General features: G+C 53.4%; 5 protein-coding genes and 1 non-coding gene across 6 annotated transcripts; 2 read left to right on the top strand and 4 right to left on the bottom strand.

Annotated features, from left to right (window-relative positions):
- Window positions 1-1232: 1232 nt before the first annotated feature.
- On the top strand, window positions 1233-3108 carry DCS_02249 (FAD binding domain containing protein; the record flags this gene model as incomplete). The annotated part of the gene is made up of 5 exons (XM_040799577.1): window positions 1233-1327; window positions 1403-1548; window positions 1599-2153; window positions 2210-2545; window positions 2693-3108. 5 exons carry the CDS (start codon window positions 1233-1235, stop codon window positions 3106-3108), a joined length of 1548 nt encoding a protein of 515 aa, XP_040660460.1.
- Window positions 3109-5649: 2541 nt separating this feature from the next.
- DCS_02248 (uncharacterized protein) lies at window positions 5650-6288 on the bottom strand (the record flags this gene model as incomplete). The annotated part of the gene is made up of 1 exon (XM_040799576.1): window positions 5650-6288. One exon carries the CDS (start codon window positions 6286-6288, stop codon window positions 5650-5652), a length of 639 nt encoding a protein of 212 aa, XP_040660459.1.
- Window positions 6289-7018: 730 nt separating this feature from the next.
- DCS_02247 (extracelular serine carboxypeptidase) lies at window positions 7019-8698 on the bottom strand (the record flags this gene model as incomplete). Its single annotated transcript, XM_040799575.1, has 2 exons — window positions 7019-7433; window positions 7506-8698. 2 exons carry the CDS (start codon window positions 8696-8698, stop codon window positions 7019-7021), a joined length of 1608 nt encoding a protein of 535 aa, XP_040660458.1.
- A 6697-nt stretch (window positions 8699-15395) lies between these two features.
- DCS_02246 (Cytochrome P450) lies at window positions 15396-17003 on the top strand (the record flags this gene model as incomplete). The annotated part of the gene is made up of 1 exon (XM_040799574.1): window positions 15396-17003. The coding sequence occupies one exon, from the start codon at window positions 15396-15398 to the stop codon at window positions 17001-17003; it is 1608 nt and encodes a 535-aa protein (XP_040660457.1).
- A 551-nt stretch (window positions 17004-17554) lies between these two features.
- DCS_02245 (calcium- spray protein) lies at window positions 17555-19459 on the bottom strand (the record flags this gene model as incomplete). The annotated part of the gene is made up of 1 exon (XM_040799573.1): window positions 17555-19459. The coding sequence occupies one exon, from the start codon at window positions 19457-19459 to the stop codon at window positions 17555-17557; it is 1905 nt and encodes a 634-aa protein (XP_040660456.1).
- Window positions 19460-22739: 3280 nt separating this feature from the next.
- Window positions 22740-22837, bottom strand: DCS_t16. Its single transcript has one exon. It is a non-coding gene; the product is annotated as a tRNA-Ala (tRNA).
- Between the last annotated feature and the right edge of the window lie 68 nt (window positions 22838-22905).

Below are 22905 nucleotides of genomic sequence, written 5' to 3'. Positions count from 1 at the left end.
GGGGAGAAGCATCCAGCGGCAGGTTTGATGACAGAGCTCACTCACGCACAACATGGATGTATTTATGATAGGGTTTCAAGTCTGACCTGACTTGGTTGCGACAGCTCCTCTTTACTGGCTCTTGCTGAGTCAAGGGACGAGACGGTTGCTCGCTTTCACGTCTTCAAATTCTCGCACCTTGAGGCTTGCGATGGCGGCATTGGCCACTCGCTGATGACTTGCCTGAACGGGGATCGAGGCCGAATGGCAAACCTGCCGGTGTGCATGATGCACGTGTCAGCGAAAGCGTGGAACCGAGAATACATGGCAGCAATTCCGCCAGGATAGGACGGTGTGGAATTCTGTCACCGTGAATGGAAGCTGTCTCCAGAGAGGGCCAAGGGTCGACACGCCGCGCCTACAACAAGCCAGAGGGCATCCGCGATCGCTTAGTCTCGGACCTGAAGACCCAGAGAGGCGGGAGGGGAGATCGGACGGTTTGAACTTGGCTGTCCCAGAGTCGCATCCAAAATGACGTGAGCCGAGGCACGAGACCACATCCATCTGGATGAAGTCGCCAACACCATCCACCGTCATATCCTTTGTTTCCCTTGCCATTACTCATCGTAGGTGAGGCAGGACTGGCCACTGCGGCATCTTTCGCAGACGAATGGGCCGATTACGGTCCCCTGAATGACGCGAGGAACACGCGATGAAAGGCCAACGCGAGCGCAGGCCTGCTGCTGAATCATCGCAGAAAGCTACTTGACTCTTGAAACGCAGTCCTGTAACGAAAGATCATGAGATGCCGAGAGTTCAATGCCATCGCCAAGGACGAACGCTGGGGCTGGCCCACCCAGAGGCTGCATTGTCACGTCAGGTCCCTGGAATCCCCAAGCTTCCGCAGGCCGTGGGATCACCGGTTTTAGCAAACCCAGATTGGTAAGATGGCATTTGAACGGCAGAGAAGACCCCTGCAAGCGTCGTACTTGGCTGCGGCAACACTGGCCGTGATGTGTTGCGAGTTTCCGACCCGGGGTTCGTGTGTTTCATACCCCTTGAAAGGGCGACTCCAACCCCCAGCGTCCCCTCCATTTCCCGACGGCAAATACTATACATCTGCTGCCAATACTACTTTCTTTTTCAACCTTTGAATCCCCCCAAAGCCATTGATTGAGACAAGCACACCAACCTTTCTTTCTCTCCTTCGCCGCCCAACATCTGACCAAGATAGGCAGATCCGTTGAGCAAAGATGGCCGTTGGAAGAGCTGGCGACTTACAAGAAGTCGATGTGACCATAGTCGGCGGTACGCTACCTCCTCGGCGCCGAGATGATACTTCTGTGATGTGAGCTGATGGGTTTGCGCTTCCCTCGTCATTAGGTGGGCCAACTGGATTGTTTACTGGACTTTTGCTGCATAGGTTGGGCGTTTCGGTTTGCGTCATCGACGGCAAGCCTCGGAGCCTCGAATTTGGACGCGCAGATGCCCTCAACGCCCGCACGCAACAGTACTTTGAAGCTGCCAAGCTCCTGGACGACCTGCTACCTCAGGGCCTCAAGTGCAATAGTATGTGGATAAGCAGAAGGGGTGCAGACATCATCCGCTGACGGCACCAGCGAGTTCGACCTTTGGTGATGGCGTTTTCAAGTCGCGACAAAACGACTGGTGGGTTGGCCTCGACCACTGCCTGCATAAGAACTTCCTCATGATCGGTCAACCAGTCGTTGAGAAAATGATGAGCGAGAGACTGGGAGACGCGGTGCACTACGGCGAGCAGGTCGTGTCCATTTCCGAGTGCCACAGTTTTGTCGAGGTCTCGACCAACACCGGCCGTACGGTTCGCAGCAAGTATGCCGTCGGCGCCGATGGAGCTCGGTCGTTTGTTCGTAAGGCTACAGGCGCAACCTTTACGGGCACGAAGCCGGAAATGCTTTGGGCGGTGCTAGACACCTTCATCGACACCGACTTTCCGATTTGCCCCGAGATCATCACCTTTCAGCTCAACGGCCAGTCGCGCGTGTCGTGGATTCCCCGCGAGCGTGGCCTGTGCCGGTTCTACGTCCTCCTCGACGGCGAGGTCACGCAGGCTCGGGCGGAGGAGTCGATCAAGCAGCACATGGCGCCGCACCAGGTAAATTTCAAGAAGACGGAGTGGTACAGCACGTTTGATGGTGTGTAGCCCACGACAGCGCAATGATCCCACTGCCATGCTCACTCGGCATCACAGTCAAGGAGCGAATTGCCTCATCGTTCGTGTCCAAGAATGGGGCTGGTCGCATCCTCCTTGGTGGCGACGCAGCTCATGTCCACTCCGTCAACGGCGGACAGGGGCTGAACACGGGCATCGCCGACGCGTTCCATCTCGCCTGGCGCCTGGCATTGGTGGTTAAGAAGTCGAGCCTCACACCAGCGGCAGCGGACAGGTTGCTGGGCAGCTATGACCTGGAACGACGGAGGACGGCCCAAGGAGTGATCGACGTTGCGGCCGCGCTGGTCCGTGACACGGTTCACACCGCCAAACAGTATGTCGGCACGATTGAGAAGAATGCGGGGTACATTACAGGTATGTGCAGGCATGCCGAGACGCCGAATCCGGACGTCCATTGCACGGTCCCCTGGCCGCCTTTCGGAAGGATTCCGATGGTCCCGCCGCAGTGTTGCCACTTCGGGATATTGATAAGCTGACGGTGTGGATCGACCTGGTACCTAGGCATGGGTGTCGCGTATGACGAGTTTGACTCTCCCCTGGTGCACAAGTCTGAGCACGGAATCTGGAAGGCGGGCCGCCGGTGCCCGGATCTTTTGCTCAGGGCCGAGGGCAGAGACGGCACGACCTGGCTGTACCAAGAGACGACGTATGGCAAGTTTCTGGTGCTACTTATTGGCAAGCACGAAAAGGTACACCTCGGCCACGGGGATGTCGCCGTGCCGTATCGGATCCGACCCGAGAATGCAGCAGTTTCGGAATCGGTCGTGCAAGACTTGGAATTCAAGACGTTCACGGCCGAGTGGGCCCGAGAGGGTGATTCCTTTGCCGTCGTTGTGCGTCCAGACATGTACATTGGACATGTGGGCGAGGATGTGGAGAGTTGCCGGGCTTACCTGGACGACCTCTTCGAGAACTAGGCACGCAACGCAAGCATCGCAGGTTGTATTTATAGCAGGCGTACAGGTTTCTGCGCACAAGTACGATATCAAGACCAGCAAGGCTACGAGGTGCACCCATTTCTGTTACATGCCGCGCTGCACTTGTTGAATGCCACGAGCGCAACCCCCCATCCTCCCTCTACCGACAGCGGCCCCGGCCATGACGGAATGCGTTGTCGGCTTGTCTCTCGAAGGAAGCCAGAATCTTCTTCTTCTTCTTCTTCAGACTTCGGCCGTGGCTTCGTCTGGTGTGGCCGCTTCATAGAGGAGCTACTGCTTTCGGAACAACAAAATGTTGTACGCCTTCCCTGGCGCTCGCAAAAATGCAGCACAGCGCTTGTATGACCACCGGAAATCTAGAATCGATTCCGAAACAAAAACGCGCAGGTTCACCGCTAAGTGAAGGGCAAGCCTAATTTGTAAACAATCCCAACTGCTAATATTAGGTCTCCAGCCGGACCGCTCGGCGAGGAAGCCGGTACGGCCCCGCTACTAAAAATACGACCCCGACAATATTACCTGATCGGGCACTAGAGCTCACCGTACCAGGTGGTGCCCACACTTCCTCCCCCTGTCGGCCCCAGAAACTCTGGATAATTACGAAGTTTGATTGTTCATGAACTACAGTAAGCTTTCCTGCTTTGATTTTCATGCTTGTATACATGCGTATATATAGTATGCGAGCAATCAAAGGTTGCTTTGCGGGGCCAGCGATGACGGCTGTTACCCACCACAATTGCTTATTCTTGTGTCAGAATCGGCGGAAGATTTGTGCAATGAAATACACGCACATGTACAAGCGAAGCTCAGCGATCGGAGAGGGATTATCGCTCGAGGACGGGTATTATTAATAACTCGGCCGTCTTGTCATCCTACCTCGCGTGGAAGACGCACGCTGCCGCAGCAACACTTCGAAACCCCCATTTCGGTGTTTGGCCTTGGGATAGTCTTGCCCAGCATGCGAAATTATGGAAGAATACAGAGTGTCATAATGGTGGTATACATGATCCAGCGGCAATGTGGTAGTGTCGCAAGTGTTGAACTGCAATGCCAGCCGCCAGGGGTAATTTATGATTCTTGGCTCACAGGTATGGGGCATGGAGACTGATCTTCTAGCAGCAGCGTCCTTTTTGTTCTCGCGGTGGGACTTTGAAACTGGCCTGATGCAGCGGGTTGCAACCCCTGCGCCCCCAGTTTTGGCCCGACGACTCGATATGAGTAACTACTGGAGAGAACATCAAAGGTCGTCGTCACGGCCTCCGCCATGAGGGGCAACGCCTCGTCGTTGCAGCATTTGCTTTGTTGGTGACATTGATCGTCTATTAGTCTCTTGAGAAAGTTTGATGTCAGGTGCATGTGCCTGAGCACCATGAAATTGTCCATTGTCGATATTGCAAGTGATACCTTTCCTGAAAACTGCATGAACTGAAAGAGACGCTGTAGAGAGTCTCGCACAGACTAGACCCATCATGTCTGCAACGAAAATTGCCATAGAAATGTACCATTCATAATCAAGTTTAGTAATCATTGAGACCAAAAGCATTCGCAAAGCTAATGGCAGGATATTTCAGGTATGGTTATGATAGTGCCGACGGAATGGCGCCATGGTTGGGAATAGTGGATGCGACATTCGTATGATTGAACAACAGTTCACCTAATCTCATCCTCGCCCAAACCCCCGTGAACACTTCCACACGTTGCTGCGCTACACCACCTGTGTCCCTTGTCAAGCGGCGCTGTAACAGAAGTCCCTAGTTTGGAGGTATCAAGGGCAATTTCCCGGTCAGTTTTGATGATCGTGAAATGAATGCACACCGGAAGCTTTGAACACTCGGGACTCAACCTTCGCTGGATTACTCCGAGAATCTCGACGCACAGTAAAAGAGTCTCAAACACCGGAGCGACGATGCCCGAGAGCGGTACAGTGACTGATGCTTATCATGTTATGCTTTCAATATTTGCTTCATGATTATTCCCCAATGTACTTTGTCTTTCCGTCATAAGGGCCATGTGGATGCTAGCATTGACTTGCTCGGGGCTGGAGATCCATCATGGGCCTAAATAGATCCATTAGCACCGCTTCAACCGTCAATGGATGCTGGTGTTTGTACCATGAGATACGCCAACTCGGTTTGCCACCCAGGCTCCTGCACATGGCACGACTAGCAACGTTATCGGCGCCCACGTCTGCCGCCGCCCAACCATCCGGTGCCAGGTCTCGTGCATTGTCTCGCAACAGCTTCGCCGAGACCTTCTTGGCCAAGCCCGTTCTACGATGGCTGTCCTAACCCCGAGTTAGTTACCGATGATTCCCACTTCTCGGGGAACCAGGGCCTGCTCACTTCACAATGGACACTGACCAAGGATCCATCCGTACCTGCGAAGCACGGTCAATGAGTCCAGCGACACGTAGGTAGGTGGTAGATGATACCTATGAATGCCCATGCTATGGGAGTCTGATCTTCTAGTTTTATGACAAGACTAGGCAGTCGACCAAGGGCTTCGCTGTGGGGCACCGAGTTAGCTTTCCCGCATGGTTTCGAAGGGTGTCGTCTCGTACGCAGTCCGCGGAATGTTTGAGCGAGAAACGGCGAGCTTGCAGTCCGCGGCAGTGGCAGAACCCCAATGCATGCCCCTGGGCAGCTGAAGGTCGGTTGGGGGAATGTCTTGCACCCGAAAGAGCCATTTCTCGTACAAGTGTTGAGGCAAGACCCTTCCGAGCTTGATGAGAATGGCCCCGACGTCCTCATGGACGCTCCCGAGAAGCACGCTGGTGGGATAGTTGCCCTCTGGATCGAACTGGCTTCGCAGCCGGATGAGCGCATTCACAACTTCGGACACCTGAGCTTCGTGCTCCTCCCGGTCGCCAGCTATCATCTCTCGGCTCTTGTCCTCGAGTGTTGAGTACATGAACAGGCTGATCGGCGCTCTTGGAGAGAGATCGGCGTGCACAGCTGTGAAGATTCTTGGCTTCAATGTTCCATCACCAAGATTGCCCGTGTCGGAGGCGACGATGATGCGAGTGTTGGCTGTTGCGCCATTTTCACGGACGGCAAACTGCAGTCTGCGGAGAAGCGTGATGGATGTCGGCAGCCGGTCGCTGACCAGTTCGATGAGCTGATCCGGGATCGACGTGAATATCTGCGTTTGTCCGGGCATTTTTATTCCTGGCTTGACATGAAATTGGTGGAATCTGCAAAATTGGAAAGAAAATATCATTGAATGGTACGTCACTGTCAAGCGAGGAAGAACTCATGTTGCATGTGCCGGTATTTCCCGTAAGAATGTATGACCCCCCTTGTCACGCAGCCTAAGCACTTTCTGTCTCAGCTCAAGAGGCAAGCAACCGAATCTGACTTGCCTTGATGTGGTATGCAGAAACGTCATATCTGGTTAAGAAATCGATACGCGGGACGAAAAACCTTGATATAATGCGTGGCACCGGGGTCATGACAGACGACTCGTACCAGCATTGTTAGCAGCAGCATCGTACCTTGGCGTCCCATGAGATCAATACCGAATATTGGATGCATTTAACGAGGGGTTATGGATATTGACTCATTCAAAACAACGGTCATCGTCGTTTGATACGGATTACTCACCATGCTAAAATACGACTGTCAAAAATATCTAAACATCGGTCTGGCGCTTGAGCGTTTTCACCAAAGAAATTCCCGAGATGATTGCTGTATTTCTGATAGCATGATACGATATTCTGCCAATTCTGGTATCTCGAGTTTGACTTGGCACGTCTTCGTAATCGCCCAAGCCCACCGTGTCGTTGCTTTCGGAGTCGATGGAATGAAGATGTCATGGCCTTGCATGTTGTCATTGCGGCCTCTGCCTTGCGGCGAACTTAATCCCCTTCACTGCCTTGCGAGATGCCTCATCAGCAAGTTTCCAACCAGGCCTTCACAAACTCAACCTCCTTGGCTTGCACGTCTACAATTTGCGGTGGTATCTCGACCTTCCCTTTGTCTTCCTCCTTGAGTCCATTCTCGTCCCAATGATGGGTCGCGCCTTCGATGAGAATAAACGGCTCCTCTGTAGTAGACGGACGACCAGGCAGACCAATGGCGTGCGGTGACTCGACGCGCCAGGGATCGTGGGCACCGTTAATGATGGCGACGCGGGGAAAGCTGAAGTTATAACCGCCAAACTTATTGAAGCCTTCAAGGTTAGGGCGAGTCGTGATGTTGAACCAAGTGAGGCAAAGCATGCTCTCGTATTCATATGTATAGGCGCGTGAGACGACGGGAAGTCGGTCTTTGGGAGTGCTTGCTCCGTTATAGAAGTCGCCCAATCTACGGGGCAGTTTAGTGGAGGTGTTAAGTGGATAGCATGGGATGCAACGCCAGTGCGTTGATACGACTTACTCGCTGCATCTATGATAATTCCAAGCGATGCGTTTATCTTTCTGCATATCCGTACCGGGCTTGCGAGAGCGATTTGAGAACCACGTCCGCAAAGATTCCGTTCTATTCAAACTTGGGTAATTATCGACGTCGGATCTGATGTAGCCCACCCAGTTGAGCATCCGGGTCGTCAGCGTCTCAGCCAGCAATCCCTCGTAGCCTGCATGGGCAATAGCGCGGGCCACCTCTGGACGCAGAGCCGCATTCTTGTACACAAGAGTATCGGAGGTGATGAGCGTGCAGTATTCGTCGAAATCGCGAGAAGTTACAGCTGGGTCCCAGTTATTCAGTTGGAGATTGCCGATCGGGTACATTAAAAACCTCGCAAACTCGTCGTTCATGAAGTCGCCAAGACCAAAGAGCTGCTTGATTCCAAGTTCATTTTGGCTATCGTTGCTGAAGAGCATCTTGTCGATGACATCTACCATCTTCTGCTGGGTCGGCGAGCAGTCACCTGGGGCAAAGAGGCGCGGGGCTTCAAAAAACTGCCACAAGTCGTCGATGCTCACGGTCGGGGACGATGACGCGATGGCGCCGCAGAATACATCTGGATACACCTTCCGAGAAAAGGCTGCAATGGCGCCGCCGTAAGAACCGCCGTAGATGATCCAAGGGGTATTGGGTGCTGTGAGGTTGCGATGCTCGAGGCCGGGGAAAACGACATTTTGGGCAAAGTAGGCGGCGTCGGCCATGATTTGCTCCGTCGATAGAAAGCGGAGGTTTTCAACAGTGAATTTCGTGAACGGCATGCTCGTTCCTTCATACCGTTGCTCCAAGATGAGGCCGATACCGCCAGTGGCTTTGGTCAGCATGGAGGCGATGCCATGCTGGAGATATGGCAACCGCTCTTCAGAAGCCTTCCCGCCAGAGTGGAGGACGATGACGGGGCCGCCATCCCTGTAGTTGGAGGTGTCGAGCCAGTATCGCAGATTGAAGGAGTCGTGCGAATGCGGCTCGTAGCGGGAGTCGTTGTGGTAGTGATCGATGGGAACGGAGAGATTGAAGGCCTCGATGTTCCCTATTCGGCTGACGTTGGAAGAACGTTTCTCGAATGTCGAGAATCTCGCCTCCCAATGGGCGGAACTGTATCCGGCCGCGACTGTGGCTGAGAGGGCCAGGGCCGCCACAAGGCCCGCGGGACCCGTCGCGAGCATGGCGGTGAAGAGCTCGGTTCGTCTGGCTGTGCTGAATCAACGGAGGCTGTACAGAGTACGGAGGGAGTACTGTAAGCATACTTGCTTGTAGTACTTACATACGTACTTGCAGTGCGCTGAAGTACAGGAAGAACTTCTCGACGGATTGGTTCACCGTCCGGCGTATCTTGCTGCGATGGAGGGAATCCTGCAGTAAGTAGGGTTGCAATTGCAGCACAAAAAGTCCTCACACGAAAAGGGGAAATGAGGAAGGTTCCATCCTTTATAGTCCGTCTACCATGTGCAATTGTTGAGTCCTTGATATGTTACGTACATGTAAAGATTCTCTACAACTTGCTATATGAATGATGTGCTGTGCTATGCTGTAAATTAATTAGTTTTATATGTATTATGAATAGTGTAGTTGTGCAATAAACGCCTACGGAGCACAGCGGTGCACTTAAGTACAGCAAGTACATTATACTGTACACTTGAAGTACAACGTGCAAGTGGTTAGGAAAGTAAGTACTTAAGCTAATTACTGCAACTATTCTGTAAGTACTCCGTACGGAGTACATACGGAGTACTGTACAAGTAATACAGTGGGGGGCAAAAAGTATTTGCTCCTGTTTAAGTACCATATTCCAAGTCCAGTCAAACCTAATCTAGTTTGTTAGTAATATAACAATAAATATTTCGTCTACCACCCCTCTACTGCAGCAATAATAGCCTCAACGCAATGGGGCATTGTATCAATCATCTTCTAAATTTCGAAGATAACGAATCTATCGACTCGTCCTTCGAGAGGTAGCTTGCAAATCCGTAATCGCAATTGCTGCGATAATTCCTTGCCTCGAGGCATCGTTACGGCTGCTTTGAGGCATTGTTGTTGCTACGTTTGATGCGCATGTAGCTATTGAATTGTTACAATACTAACGACAATGATTAGATTTGATTAGACTTGGAAGGTGGTACCTAAGGGTGAGCAAATACTTTTTGCCACATACTGTACATGTACAGCACGTACAAGTACAGATGTACTTGTGCTACCTGTGCTCTGCACATACTCCGCACAGGCAACAAAGTAATACCAAGTATCGGTAAGTACAGTACAAGTACTGTGCGGAGTACACGTGGGTGCAGTTGTACATGTTCTGTACTTAAGAATGTACACGTATAAGCACTCCGCACGTTAAGTTAGTAATAGGAATTTTTACAAATGCCAACATCTAAGAATACTAAGTACTTACGACTGCAAATTAGACAATTCCCACACCAAGTGGGAGAGATCATTTTTTTGCAGATGGCTGTGGATATCCGCATGGTTCGTGGTAATTACAACTACAACTGCAGTAATAATATGTGATATGGAGTCCGTTCCGTAAGTAATTTCAAGTACTTACAGTACAGTACGCCTACTACGCTGGTATACCGATCCTCCGAAGTCCGTTGGTACCTGCCCGTACGGACTGATGTACAGTAGCCCGTAGTATTGGGCCATCAGCACAGGTGCTTAGGGACACCTATCACGGGTTGTTTCTTCAAATACTCCATACATCTACGGAGTAACACAAATAGACTAAAAGCTGAACGTGTGGTGTTTTACTCCGTATTCGTGCGCGAGATGAGGTTTTTGTTGTTAGAGACGGAGTAAGTACATGTGCACATGTACATATTTGTACCTGCAAGTAATAATAGAAAGTGCGGAGTACAATTCCGTAAAATAAGTACAGCAAGGGTGAGGGTAATACAAAAGTACAGTGTGCTTACGGTACGTGTACAAGCATTATAGTTGTGCGCTGCTTTCCGAAGTTGTACGTTGTAAGTATATGTACTCCGTAACCCGTCGAAATCGATGGAAGTTAAGTACTAACACAAGGACGGAGAGTACGGCGGAGTACTGTACAGTAAGTAAGTACGTTGGGCTTACTCCGTACTTTGTACATGTATATTACATGTACTTCGTCCATGCATGTTGTATTACCCCACTTGTAGGCATGGCTGTGCTGTACATAGTAAGTACTCCGTATATTACAAGTACTGCAGTTACACAAATACAGTAATACTGTGGGATGGCAGGAGCGTCGATTCACTCCGTACAGTATACCCCGTACAGTAAGTGCATGTATGTATCTTAGAGCAAGTACAATGTACTGTATGTACTTGGGGGCATTGTAATGAGTACTTACTCTTATATACAGATTACTATACGAATACATGTATTCGTAATTGATGCGCTCCGTCAAATAAGTATCTACGTTGTACTTAAAAGTACATACTTGTAGAAGTACTCCGTACAATACTGTAAGTATAAGGATTAAAGGCGAAGAGTATTGTACGGTAAGTACATGTACTGTACGGAGTACGGCGTACGTAATGATACAGCACACCAATGCCTGGGTAATGAGGTATGAGTCCTCCTAGGAACAGTTACGTGTAATTACTACTTACTCCGTACGGAGTACAGCACACGTAAGTACTTAAGTAAATGTAAGTACTTGCAGGTGTACAGTACGTACTGTACATTTTCGGAGTGCGCTCTCTACGGAGCAACAGGGCATGTGCAAGTATCATAGTACCAGTTCGAAGTACTTGTGATTACTGCATATTACGGAGCAATACTCCGTACGACATACTGAAGTACATGTCTCCGCGGCGGAATATGGCCCAAGTCATCTGCAACGAGTAATAATAAAATTCACGTACTTAGTTGGGTCCCTGTAAGCAAGGACACTTCCACCCACACGGTGAGGATATGTACAAGAATTATTGTTCTTATCTCATACTTGTGCAAATGCCGCCCAGCATGAGGTGAGAAAGGGGCAAAGACTGGCTGGCTGGCTGATGGAAAGGTACTTATCTGCCAACTCGTCGCACAGCACATGCACAGGTATGCACGTACCAACAGAGTAGCACCTGTGGTGGCTACAAGAGATGTTGGTGCGCACGACACAGCTGCCGCTCTGTCCGATACTCGGCTTGTGCTTTGTACAAGTCGCGGTATTAGCACTCGCGGTAGTTTAAGGAAAGCACATTGCTGGCATCAGTGTGCATCTTGGCGTACTCATACCACATCCCTATTCCGCAGTTCCTTTCCGCAAACGTCACCTTCCGCCACCGCTTGTCCCGTGGCCTGCTACACCGTTGCTGGGTCTATATCCTTTGATGATCGGTCGGCAGGCAAAATGGACGATTCGTTTCTTGTCATGTTGCGTCAATCAATATCCAACATTGAAGGGCCACCGCAATGTGTTTACCGAGGTGGAAGGGGCGGGGAAAGGGGGGGGGGGGGAGAGGAGGAGCAGGAGGCATTCGTCGCTTTTTCGTTCCCAACTGCTACCCCCCCATATTGTGGTGCATGCGCCATGCAGCCGGCGTATGTTTCATTCCCATTTCGACTCGGAGCCAAGAGACAGAAGCAAGCAACGGCGAGCGTTAATACCTCATCCATCAACCAAAGAGAGCACATCTGCCACATAGAATCGACAATCGACCGCATGCGCAACACGCGAGGGCTGCGCCGCTGGCCGTGGCGATGATGACAACAACCAACCGCAAAGGGGCCATGTTCCAGGTCGCCTGCCCGCGGTAGCAGCGTACCGTTTGTGGGAGAGAGCGTAAACGTTTTGTGCGAGGTTGCGGGTGAGTTTCTTCGTAAAGCAACGAGCCCCTGTGCTTGTGATTCTCCAGACCTGGAAACGGGGCACGAGCCTTGCAAGGCCACCCATCCCGTCGGAGCGAGTGTCTCATTTCAAAGGCTGCCAATGGTTGCCTTGGCCGTTTCTTCGCAAGCAACCCTTCGTTTCGGCACACTGCATCCATTGTTCGGGCTGATCGGAGAATATTCTGCCCGTGTGCTTCCCGCGCTATCCGACGAGTCCGGGATGGCCTGGCAGATAGATACACAGGGTCATGGTACCATTCCACATCCTTGCCGTCCGTCCCCCAAGCCTCTTTTGAGCAAGAGTCGTCTGATCGGGCTTGGACGCATGAGGTAGTCGTCGCCTCGCCTGTCATGGGCGAGGTGGATCCCGGCGTACAACTCCCGCCGCGGAAGGCCGGAGCTCAGATCCGGAGTCTAGACCCCACGTGGTGAAGCTGTGGTTGCCACCCAAGATGCCTCGAGGGTCAGCTGCTAGCCGTGTGATAATAGTAATATGCTGCGGGTCATAGGGCCCTTGTCACAACCGCCCGTTGAGTCAGGCCAATGTCGGCCGGTAGTCATGATGGGAGAGAAAAAATCGCCACGAGGCGTTGCCCCTGTGTTCCATTCCATCCATGCCGAACAGAAGGTGTCCTGATTCCGAAGGACCCTGCTCGCTCAACGTCCGTCGGCGGCGGCCCGAGTCATGATCCCGCCGTTTTGCCCGTGACCATAGGTACCCTCCCTCTCCCTCCCTTGGGCTCTTTCCGCAGTGACGACGATTCGGCCTCGTTCGTCCCCGCAGTCGTGTCGACAGCCAAACAAATGTCCCTTTCTCGACGGGGCCGAGAACTCCTGCTCGGTGCCACAAAGGTGGCTAACGTGCCGCATGGAATGCAAACGCATTTATCAATGCAAATGCATTTATGAGACAAGGGCTGCCTTCTCAGCCTTGCCGTCAAAGGGCAACTCGTAATCGCTCTTCGTACATATCAGGTCATCCTCTGTGCTTCTGTTACGTCGTATTGATTCGTCACGTCGCTGTTTCCGGCCTTTGCCAAAAGTTCTTTTCGTTGGCGACACGGAGTCGATATTTGACACAGTCGGCGCAAACATTCTTCTCTCCACACATGCGTCCGTCGCCCAGGTTCCGGCGAAGATGAGCGCCGTCCTGGACTTCGTACACCATCCGGCAAAGAAATTTCATCCGGCTACCAGGAACGACATGTGGGGGGACCTTGGAGAGAATGACGATTCTGAGACAGCCCCGAGAGCTTGATTGGCTATAGAATTTTGTAGAAGGTGACGATGACGAAACCTATGTTGGTGTGTGCAGACGGCGCGTCTTGGGATGTTGAAGATGTCCTGACGTGCTGCCGGATACGTGTGCGGCGTGAGATGAGGTATGATTGGCTTGATGTTGGCTCCTGCTCTCCTTTCCGTCGTCCCTGTCGCCTTTTTTTCTCACTGGAATTCGAGCTTGTCTCCGGGAGCCGTTCGCTGTCCCTCTTGCGGCTGCTGCTCCTGCCTCTTTCTCATCCTGCATTCCGACCTGCCCACGCGCAATCCTGCAGGGGGGGGGGGGGGGGGGAGGGGGTAACCGGTCCGGAGCCGTGTGAAGCTTTCGTGAAATGGCTCCCAACACGAGGAAGCACGGAAAGCCAGTCGTATGTATAGTCATCTCCGGGTAGTTCACGTCTTGCACCGAACAAGTAATGCTTCTTGCCGTTTGACCATATCGTTCCTGCCGGTTGACCATATCGCTCCTGCCGTTAGGCCGTTGTGTTGGTCGCTCCTTCCCGTGGGACAAGTGCTCGCCCCTACCCGTAAACCGTTAGACCCGCCTAGCTCCTCAGAGTGAAAACCCCCGACCACCCTCGGCGGATGACGACTTTGCCTCACGACTTGGCGGCTCCCCAACGCCGCTCGTCCATCTGTATCGCCATCTCAAGCGCGCTTCAGTCTCGAATTATCAGCACACATCAATAAGTCTCAGCCATCGGGCATGAAAGGTTGACAAGGCCGAGGCTAGACGTCACCGCCGCCTTCTCGTGAACCCCATCCTCCCCCCCCCCTGGCTTCCCCCCCTCTGCTTGTCCAATGCAGGTTCAACGTCAGAAGCCGGAGAAGCGCGGTGTCTCAGATGGCATTCTATCATCACGCGTTACCGCACGACCGTGCCGTCGGCCGTCTCCACTCGATATCCTGTGATGCCCGATTGTGAGCAGTTGGCACCCACGTTCTGGGCCTATTTCTGTGCGGCAACTGCGCCAAGAATCATGGTGTCTCGTCCATCCGCATGCTGGGTGACTCGACCAACTGCGACATTCAAGACTCAGGCCCGGGCTTGGCGGTTACCGACATGCGTCAGGTGGGGGACTGCCATCGTCTGATTCGGCACCGACAGGATGCCCATGCAGGTTGACCCAGAACATCGGGCCCCGGATCGTCAGAACTCTGCCTGCCTGCAGCTCGCCACATCGGTATCGAACCACTCGCCGCTCGTTGCCTCTCGACTCTTCCTTGCCACCCATCTTGGTGTGTTGCAATCGACCAGCCACCCATCTCAGCTCCTTCCATTGGCCGCGGTGATTTTGTTGAAAACCAACCTGTCGAAGCCTCCGGCATCGCCGGGTAGAGCTGGATGTTGAATTATGCAGCTAAGGACACCACCTGGCGTGGAAATGGTTGCCAAAACGTCGAAGCTCGACACCCTCGCACCATGCTCCATTCCCCAGCATGGTTGCAATGGGCACGCAACTCGTTCCAAAGCCGGCATTCTTTCGGCCCTCTGCCTGTCTCGTCCGTCCGTCCATCCATCCATCCAACAGCAAGCCCGTCGCATGATGCGTCAGGCGGAGCCGACGAGATTTTAGCCCACCTCGGTACCTTTCTCTCGTGGAGTCGCCACGGAGTTAGTTTTACGGGGTGGTGGCAAGGCACGGCCTCGGTCTCAACCCCCGAGGACCCCCAGGTATACATTCAGGGGATGCCCCGGCTCCCCGGCCCAGATGGAGCGAAACGAAACGCACAACACCAAGCCCGAGCCCTCCTCGATCAACGTAGCCAGTGACAATGGCTTCGCTCACTCTCATCAACATTGACCAAAAGTCGAAATGGCTGAAGCAAGAACCTTCGTCAAGCCTGACGCCGTTGCTCGTCTTGGCATCTGGCGCCATGCTGCTCCTGTCAAGCATCGCCCAGGTGTGGAATCGCATCGTCGACTTTCTTAGGGACTTTGGGAGGCCTGTAATTCAGAACGTGCCGCAAGTCCCAGGCTATCCAATTCTTGGCGTGCTCCCCCAAATGTGCAACGAAGGGCTCTACTCGGCCACGATGCGCGAGATGTTCGACGCCGCCAAGGACAGCGGCATCTCCTGCTCCTCTGTGGGAACGGTCCCAATTGTCCTCCTCCGCGACCCTGGCGTGATACGCCAAGTGCTCGTTCAGAACTCGGACAGCATCACTCGATTCGCGCCCGACGGCACCGGCCCCTTCGGCATCATGCAAAGGATCACGGGAGACATTGCCGCCTCGGCCAACGGACAAGACTGGCACCGCTGGCGGAAGGGGTTCCTCAAGGACTTTTCCAACTCTACGGCCCTCCGCAAATCGTACGGCGACATACTCCGCATTGCCAAACACCACGTCGAGAAGATGAAGACGGAAAAGTCCGGTACCGATCTTCTCGACGCCATGCAGGCGTACGCCCTCGACAGCGTATGGTCCGTGACTCTGGGGGCCGACAACATCTCCCAGTCGGCCGACGAAATCCTGTCGGTCATGTCCCGGTACGGAGATATCGTCGGCAGCCCCTCGCATCTTTGGCGCCACCACATTCGAAACTTTGTCTCAGGAAAGGCCTATCGGGAACCAGACTACATCGAGAAAAGCGTCGGAGACCAGATCAACGGTGTCTTGGACAAGCTGCTCGGCAGTCACATCGAAAACGTCAACCCCGAGGAGCACCCCGGAGAGGACCTCAAGCACAATTTTCTGCGCAGAACATCGAAGGAATCCGGCGGCTCGCTCCAATCCCCCATCACCGAGGATGTGCTGTCCCAGGCTCGACAGGTCTTCTCCCTGGGTCACGAGGCTCCCACCCTGGTTCTGTCATGGGCCATCTACGAGCTTGGTCGCCACCCAGAGGTCATTGAAAAGCTGAGGCGCGAGATTCAGGACAGCAAGGGCGATGATGGCGACCTTGACTTCGAGACTCTCCGGGGGCTGCCATATCTCGATTCCGTGTGCCTGGAGCTTCTTCGCCTCCACTCGCCCATTTCGGCCACGTCTCGCATGGTAACGAAGCCGATCGTGCTGGAAACCAAAGATAAGAACACGGTTGTCCTGCCCCCGGGCACCCACCTATTTGCTTCCGTTCACCTGCTGCACCACGACAAGCTGGTATGGGGCGAGAACGCGGACGAGTTCGTGCCAGAGAGGTGGACCGGCCTGAAGCCGAGCATCCTCGAGAGCCGTTGCGAATATCTTCCCTTCCTGGCCGGCCCGAGAGGCTGCCCGAGTGCGAGCTTTGTCTCGGTCCAGATGAAGACGATGCTTTCCGTCCTTCTTTCCCAGGTTGACGTCGAGCTCACGGATTCTACCGGGGTGGAAAAGTGTATCGGCGGTGTCGTTCGACCCTCCAAGCCTCTCCCGTACCAGATTCACGAAATTTGTGTCTAACGCAAGCATTGCCTTCTTTTCTACCCTGCAAGCCTCTCCGGTACGAGATTCACGAAGTTTATGTTCAACGCAAGCATTGCCCGCAAGCATTGCCTTATTTTTTGTTTGCTTCCTATCATTATATGCTTGACGTTTCGGGGCGACCGTGATGCAATTCGGCAGCAACACCTTGGGTCATTCAAGCGAGTTCGCGCCCTTTCTGTGCCATTCACCGTCCCCCACCCCTCAATCTTTTGATGTTTTGAAAAGCGCCTGGCTATAGCGATGAAACTACAGCAAACCTAGCAGTCAGTACATGGAAAACTTGATGATGATGTAGCACGAGTCATGTTGTTCATTTCGGGTGGCTAAGTTTATACAAGAAATTTGTTCCCAAAGAAAACATATCATTATCTAAAAAAAAATTTAAAAGAAAGAAAACGAAAAAATATTGTTTGAAACTTGGCACCGTATCGTGTAGTGCCCCTGACGACTCTCCAGTTTCAGATGAATTAGATCAAGAATTACCTCAAGTCATGGGCTGAACAGGCTCGGGAACGGTGGGTGCTCGGTCAAGGTGCCGAAAAGCCTTTGTCTCCGCGTGCTGTCGCTGCCAGGGCATCCAATTCCGTGCAGGTGCTCATGTGAGCCTGTGATTTGATGAAAGACATACGGTCGTCGGCCATGTAGGGATACCTCGCATCCGGGTTCTTCCGGAAGACGGTGATGACGGTGACGATGATGATGATGAGGAGCAGGATGAGCGAAAAGACGGCGTTGAGGATGAAGAAGACGATGCTGATGACGCCGATGACGAGCCCCGGCGCTCCGATGACGTTGCAGAAAACGAGGAGGAAAATACTGTTGAGGAAGCTGACGGCGCAGATGGAGATGTTGAACGTGTTGGTCGTCTTGTCCATCCAGGGTCTGAGAACAGAGGCGGCGATCAGGGCGGCGGCGTCGAGGATGATGAAGCCGACGGCTTGGACGACGCCATTGTGCTGCGACAGGGCGACGAACATGGCCTTGACCAAAGTGTAGGCCAGCAGAGGGGCGATGAAGTAGTGGGCTGATGCCCGGAATTGAATGTACAGGAAGCCCAGATGGTTGAGGAGACGGGGATTCGAGTAGAGGATGTAGGCCGGGGAGCCGTGCATCTTCTTGGAGCGACGGGCGACTCGGATGATCTTGACGGCGCCAATGGCCAGGCTGAGGGTGACGCCAAGGAGGAAGAAGACGGCCAAGACGACCTCGGCGGGGGAATCCTTCTGGGTAAACTCCCAGAGACACATGATGGAGACGAGGGGGAAACCGATGAGGCAGACTCGGTAGAGGATGCCCTTTAGAATGATGGACCAGTCGCCCCGGAAGGCGAGGAACCGGTCGTTCTTGAGCAAGTTCTTCTTGGCCGCAAGCTCGCAGGCGGCCTTGAAGCCGGCAACGGCGATGATGACGAGGAGGCTGAAGATGACGAAAAACATGAGGCTCGTCATGAAGAGGTTGGTCGTCTCGATGCGGGCGCGAAAGGCGACGCGCTGGATGCCCATGACGACGTAGCTTCCGGAGCCCGTCTTCATGTTGGCGCGCTTGAAGAGCGGGCTCAGCGATCGCGACAAGATCTCGCTTCTCTTCTGCACCTGGACGGAGACGGTGGTCAGGGAGTTGAGGAGCGAGGCCGGCTCGCCGCCGGTGGCGCGCAGGTACCAGGTGAGGATGTCCTGCATGAAGGCGACGCGGATGATGCCCATGGACCACTGGAAGTTTTGGGTCCAGGACTGGATGACGGGAGGGAGGTGGACGCTCGTGAGGCCGACGATTGCCTGCGACTGGAAGTAGCCGAAGAGGGAGAGGGAGTTGGCGGCCAGGTGGGAGGCGGTGTTGGGATGGCCGAGGGCGTTGAAGACGGCCGAGGACATGAGCGCGAGGGCGGCGAGAATGGCCGTAGCCCACTTGACGCCGTTCATGTCGACCGTCTTGCCGTTGGAGATGTTGGCCTCGAGGCAGGCCACCGTCTCGCCCGTGCTCGTGAGGTTGACGAAGACCTTGACCTTGGCATCGAGGTCGGGGATGCCGTAGGCGACGGCGGGGAGCCTCGAGGCCGTATCCCCGCCGAGGGGGATGTTGAAGGGATAGTTGAACTTGCCGGGAACCATGGGGCAGAGGTTTGTGTTCGCCATGGTGCACGGGTCGATGGGCTTGCGCAGGATCTCATAGCCGTAGGCGGTGACGGTGGCGTCGAAGGTGACCTTGCCCTGGATGGTGGAGGATGCGACAATGTTGATCTCGATGGAGCCGTTTCCGGGCGTGAAGACGACGTTGAACAGACTGGCTCGGAAGCTGGACTCTTCGTAGCCGGGGCAGGTGTTGAGGGAGGACGACTTGAGCATCCTGCCGTCGGCGGCTGCGGGCGAAACGAGGGCCGCCATCAGGCCGACGAGGGTGGTGATGCCGACGGGCATCGAGGCGGGAAGCCACATGCTGCTCGGGCGGGCTCGCGGACTCTTCGGGGGGCACTACTCGATCGTAGGCGAGGCACTCGGACTCGACGCTATGTCGTCGCCGCGACAGGCCTCGTGATGGAGGTTGGAGTGGGCGTCGAGGAGAAAGCTTTTCGTCGGACCAGGCGTCGAGGAGAAAGCTTTTCGTCGGACAAGGTGTCGAGGAGAAAGCTTTTCGTCGAACCAGGCGTCGAACCAGGCGTCGAGGAGAAAGCTTTTCGTCGGACCAGCCGAGCGAGGGTGGTGAAGGAAGCGGCGCGGCAGTCGAGGCCTGCGAGGCACTAGTGCTGGCCTCGGGTGGGAAAAGAAAGGCCTGGAAGGCTAGTCGAGCGGGTGGTTTGAAAAGAGTGACGACGGACGAAGGAGGTGGCGATGCAGAAGGATACGGGGAGGTGGCAGGGGAGCTGGCGGGGAGGCGGAGGAGCAGCAGTGTTGTACAAGTACTGCAAGTGTAAGTAAGTAAGCAGAATGGTGGTGTTGGTGGCGGTACAAAGAATACGAGCACGGTAGGCAGGTAATTACGGAGTAGCGATATTATTATTTCCGACCTATATTCGTGCCCAGGTACGACATGTGCCAAGGCTGCGTGCGTGCCATGCTAGGCCTCAGGCGTGGGAGGCCCTTGGATGCGCCGAGTCCGGGGCGTGCGTGCAAGTCGTTAGTTGCAGACAAAACCGTTGCACCCAACGACGGATGCTCCAGATGGACAGGTACCTGCACTCGGACTGCAAGCAAGTACATGGACACCTGCTGTGCGTGGACAGGTACGAGCATCACGAGAAGATGAGAGTAGACCACTACCATCCGGACCAACAAGCCTTGGCTGCACCAACATGTGGTACCAGCAAATAGCAACACCGCGCAGCCAAATGAATGGCAATTCCGAACGACCGAAGGTCATGAGAAGAGGACGAGCTAAAAGAGCATGGAGCATGAAAGAAATTCTCGATTTGCTAGAGCGAGGGCGACTAGAATGAAAGCGCGTGCTTCATTCGAGTCAGTCATGCGTTGTGTGTGTACCGGCGACCGGCGACCGTTGCTAAAATCTGCAAGCAATGAAGTCAAGTACCTCTTTGCTGTACTACTTATGCGAGTGCAGTAATACTCCGTAGGTACTTTTACATGTACTTTAGTACACCTACATGTACTGTACTGTGCTTAAGTGCTTGAGGTATTTACAAGTACTTTGTATTAGTACAGTACGTACTCCGTACAGTACATGTGCTAATACTCCGTAGTGCTGGTGGTACCTGGCCGACCTGACTTGGACCCACTCATGCATGTACGGTTGTCCCAGGTACCTAGGTACCTGTACTTTGTTGCCGCGAGCTTATGCTCAGGATGAGGATGTACCAGTACATGTGCATATTCAGGCATGGGGACATGTCGAGTAAGTACTTACGCCTTGTTGTACGGAGTACAGTTGCTCAACACATGTAAGTACTGTACTTAAGTACTGAACGAGTATTATTTGTAGTACAAGGAATACTTATTGTGTGGCCAAGGAGATGGACTGGAGGGAGTACATGTACGGAGTACGGAGCTTTAACAATACATGTACTTACTCCGTACTTGTCGGTGCACACTAACTCCAAACTGTACGACAGCCAACTGCTACAGACAACTTGGACAGCACTGTTCTGTACAACTAGTTACCTGTACTTTGACACACAGAGTCCTTCCAGCAGACTTGGAATTACATGTGCTGTACGGAGTACGGAGGACGGAGCACTTGTTTATCTCGTGCCTGAATGGTGGGGCCACCAACGGTAGCCAACCAACGCGAATGGTCTCACCCTTCGTAGGTTAGCGCCGTGGATAGCCGCACGCGAAACGGAGCATACGTCGAATTTACGTGCGCGCCAAACAAATAAACTCTGGCCGCGGCGCCATGACCAAAACACTGGCGCAAGAGCTTCGGGCGACAGCAGCATTCCGTTGGCTCGGCAGTCGTCATGGGGCTGGCGTGCTGGCGGGAGTGGCCGATGCGTGCTCTCGTTGCGGCCCCGACACGCTCCGCGCGCGATGGCACTTGCAGAGGTGGTGCCAGAGCGAAGACTCTTGCTGGGCTGTGAGTCAGGACGTACGGGCGAGCGCGAAGACGAGTACTCAGAGTATTGGTGACAAAACCATGGATGGCGTTCATGAACGTGTCAAACTGCGGCCGCGAGTCACCTGCTGTTCATCCCTCTGACAGGCGTGAGGATGTCTGACCATGATGGCAATGCAATGTGTGCCGTCTAACGAGAATAACGCTTGCGTGACTGTAGGTGCCATTGGCGAAGCTACAAGTATCCATACCCCGCAAGTACGGTAATACTTGCTTAGAATAGTAACCATGGGAGTGAGACTCTTTTGTTTCATGACGCCATAGTTAGGCCAAAGAGGCGCTGCTACAGTACTGCTTTCTACAGTACTCCGTATAGTAAGTACAGGCAGTACATGCAGTATCTACGGAGTACTAGGTACCCTGTAAGTACTCCCTGCAGTCCATCTTCTTGGCCATACGATAAGTACCCAGGTACTTGTACTACAAATAATACTCGTACAGTACGGAGTACACCCCATATCTACTGCGTCCAGTATAGGATGAAGCAGTTCCCATCATCCACTGTTGCAAGTACAGTACATGCACAGCGGTGATTACTTGCAGTGCCGACTTGGCACCGTGCAAAGCGGCCCTCCCCTTGTCGCCCACGCCTTGGAAAGGAGTCATTGTAAGAAGAGAAGAGACCAAGCCGGACAGGGAACGATCGATACAATGACCGAGGGAATGAAAGGAACGAGCAGCTGGTCATTCGCATACAGGTACGGAGTACTTGTACTGTAGTTGTAAGTACTTACTAGTGTGAGAGGCCAATGGAAAATCGGGTGGGGTGTCTCCAGCTCGCTGCCATTACAATGGCGAAGGGCAGAGGGGCAGTACGGGGTACGGAGTACAGTAGTATTACTACCTGGTACGTACAGTTGTATACGCTAGTACAAGTTCAGGTACAGTACGTCTCGCGCACTTGCAAGCCTCGAATTATTCACTCAAGTACGGAGGGAGTACTGTACTGTACTCCGTACTTACTAGGTACATACAACGTACAACTACAGTACAGTACAGTACTTACCGTATGCATGTTCTACCGTTTTTGAAAGGCCCTGCACTCCGTTCAATCAGTCCAAAGGTAACAAAAAATCACATTGAGAGGGGGAAAAAAAAGGAAAAAATGAGGCGTCTTGTTCGCACATGGCAAACAAGGCTTGTAACGTATGGATGCACCCGGGATCGAACCGGGGACCTTTCGCAGGTGGGTGAGCCGAAGGACGGTATCATGCAAAGCGAAAATCATACCACTAGACCATACACCCGATTGTTGATAAGGACATCTTCTGATAACATTTATCAAAGGTATTTTCAATTCTTGTCGTGATGATTT

Source organism: Drechmeria coniospora, chromosome 01 (assembly GCF_001625195.1).
Source record: "Drechmeria coniospora strain ARSEF 6962 chromosome 01, whole genome shotgun sequence".
Lineage (NCBI taxonomy): Eukaryota > Fungi > Ascomycota > Sordariomycetes > Hypocreales > Ophiocordycipitaceae > Drechmeria > Drechmeria coniospora.
Note: the sequence above shows the minus strand (reverse complement) of the source record. Positions and strands in the feature narration are given on the sequence as shown.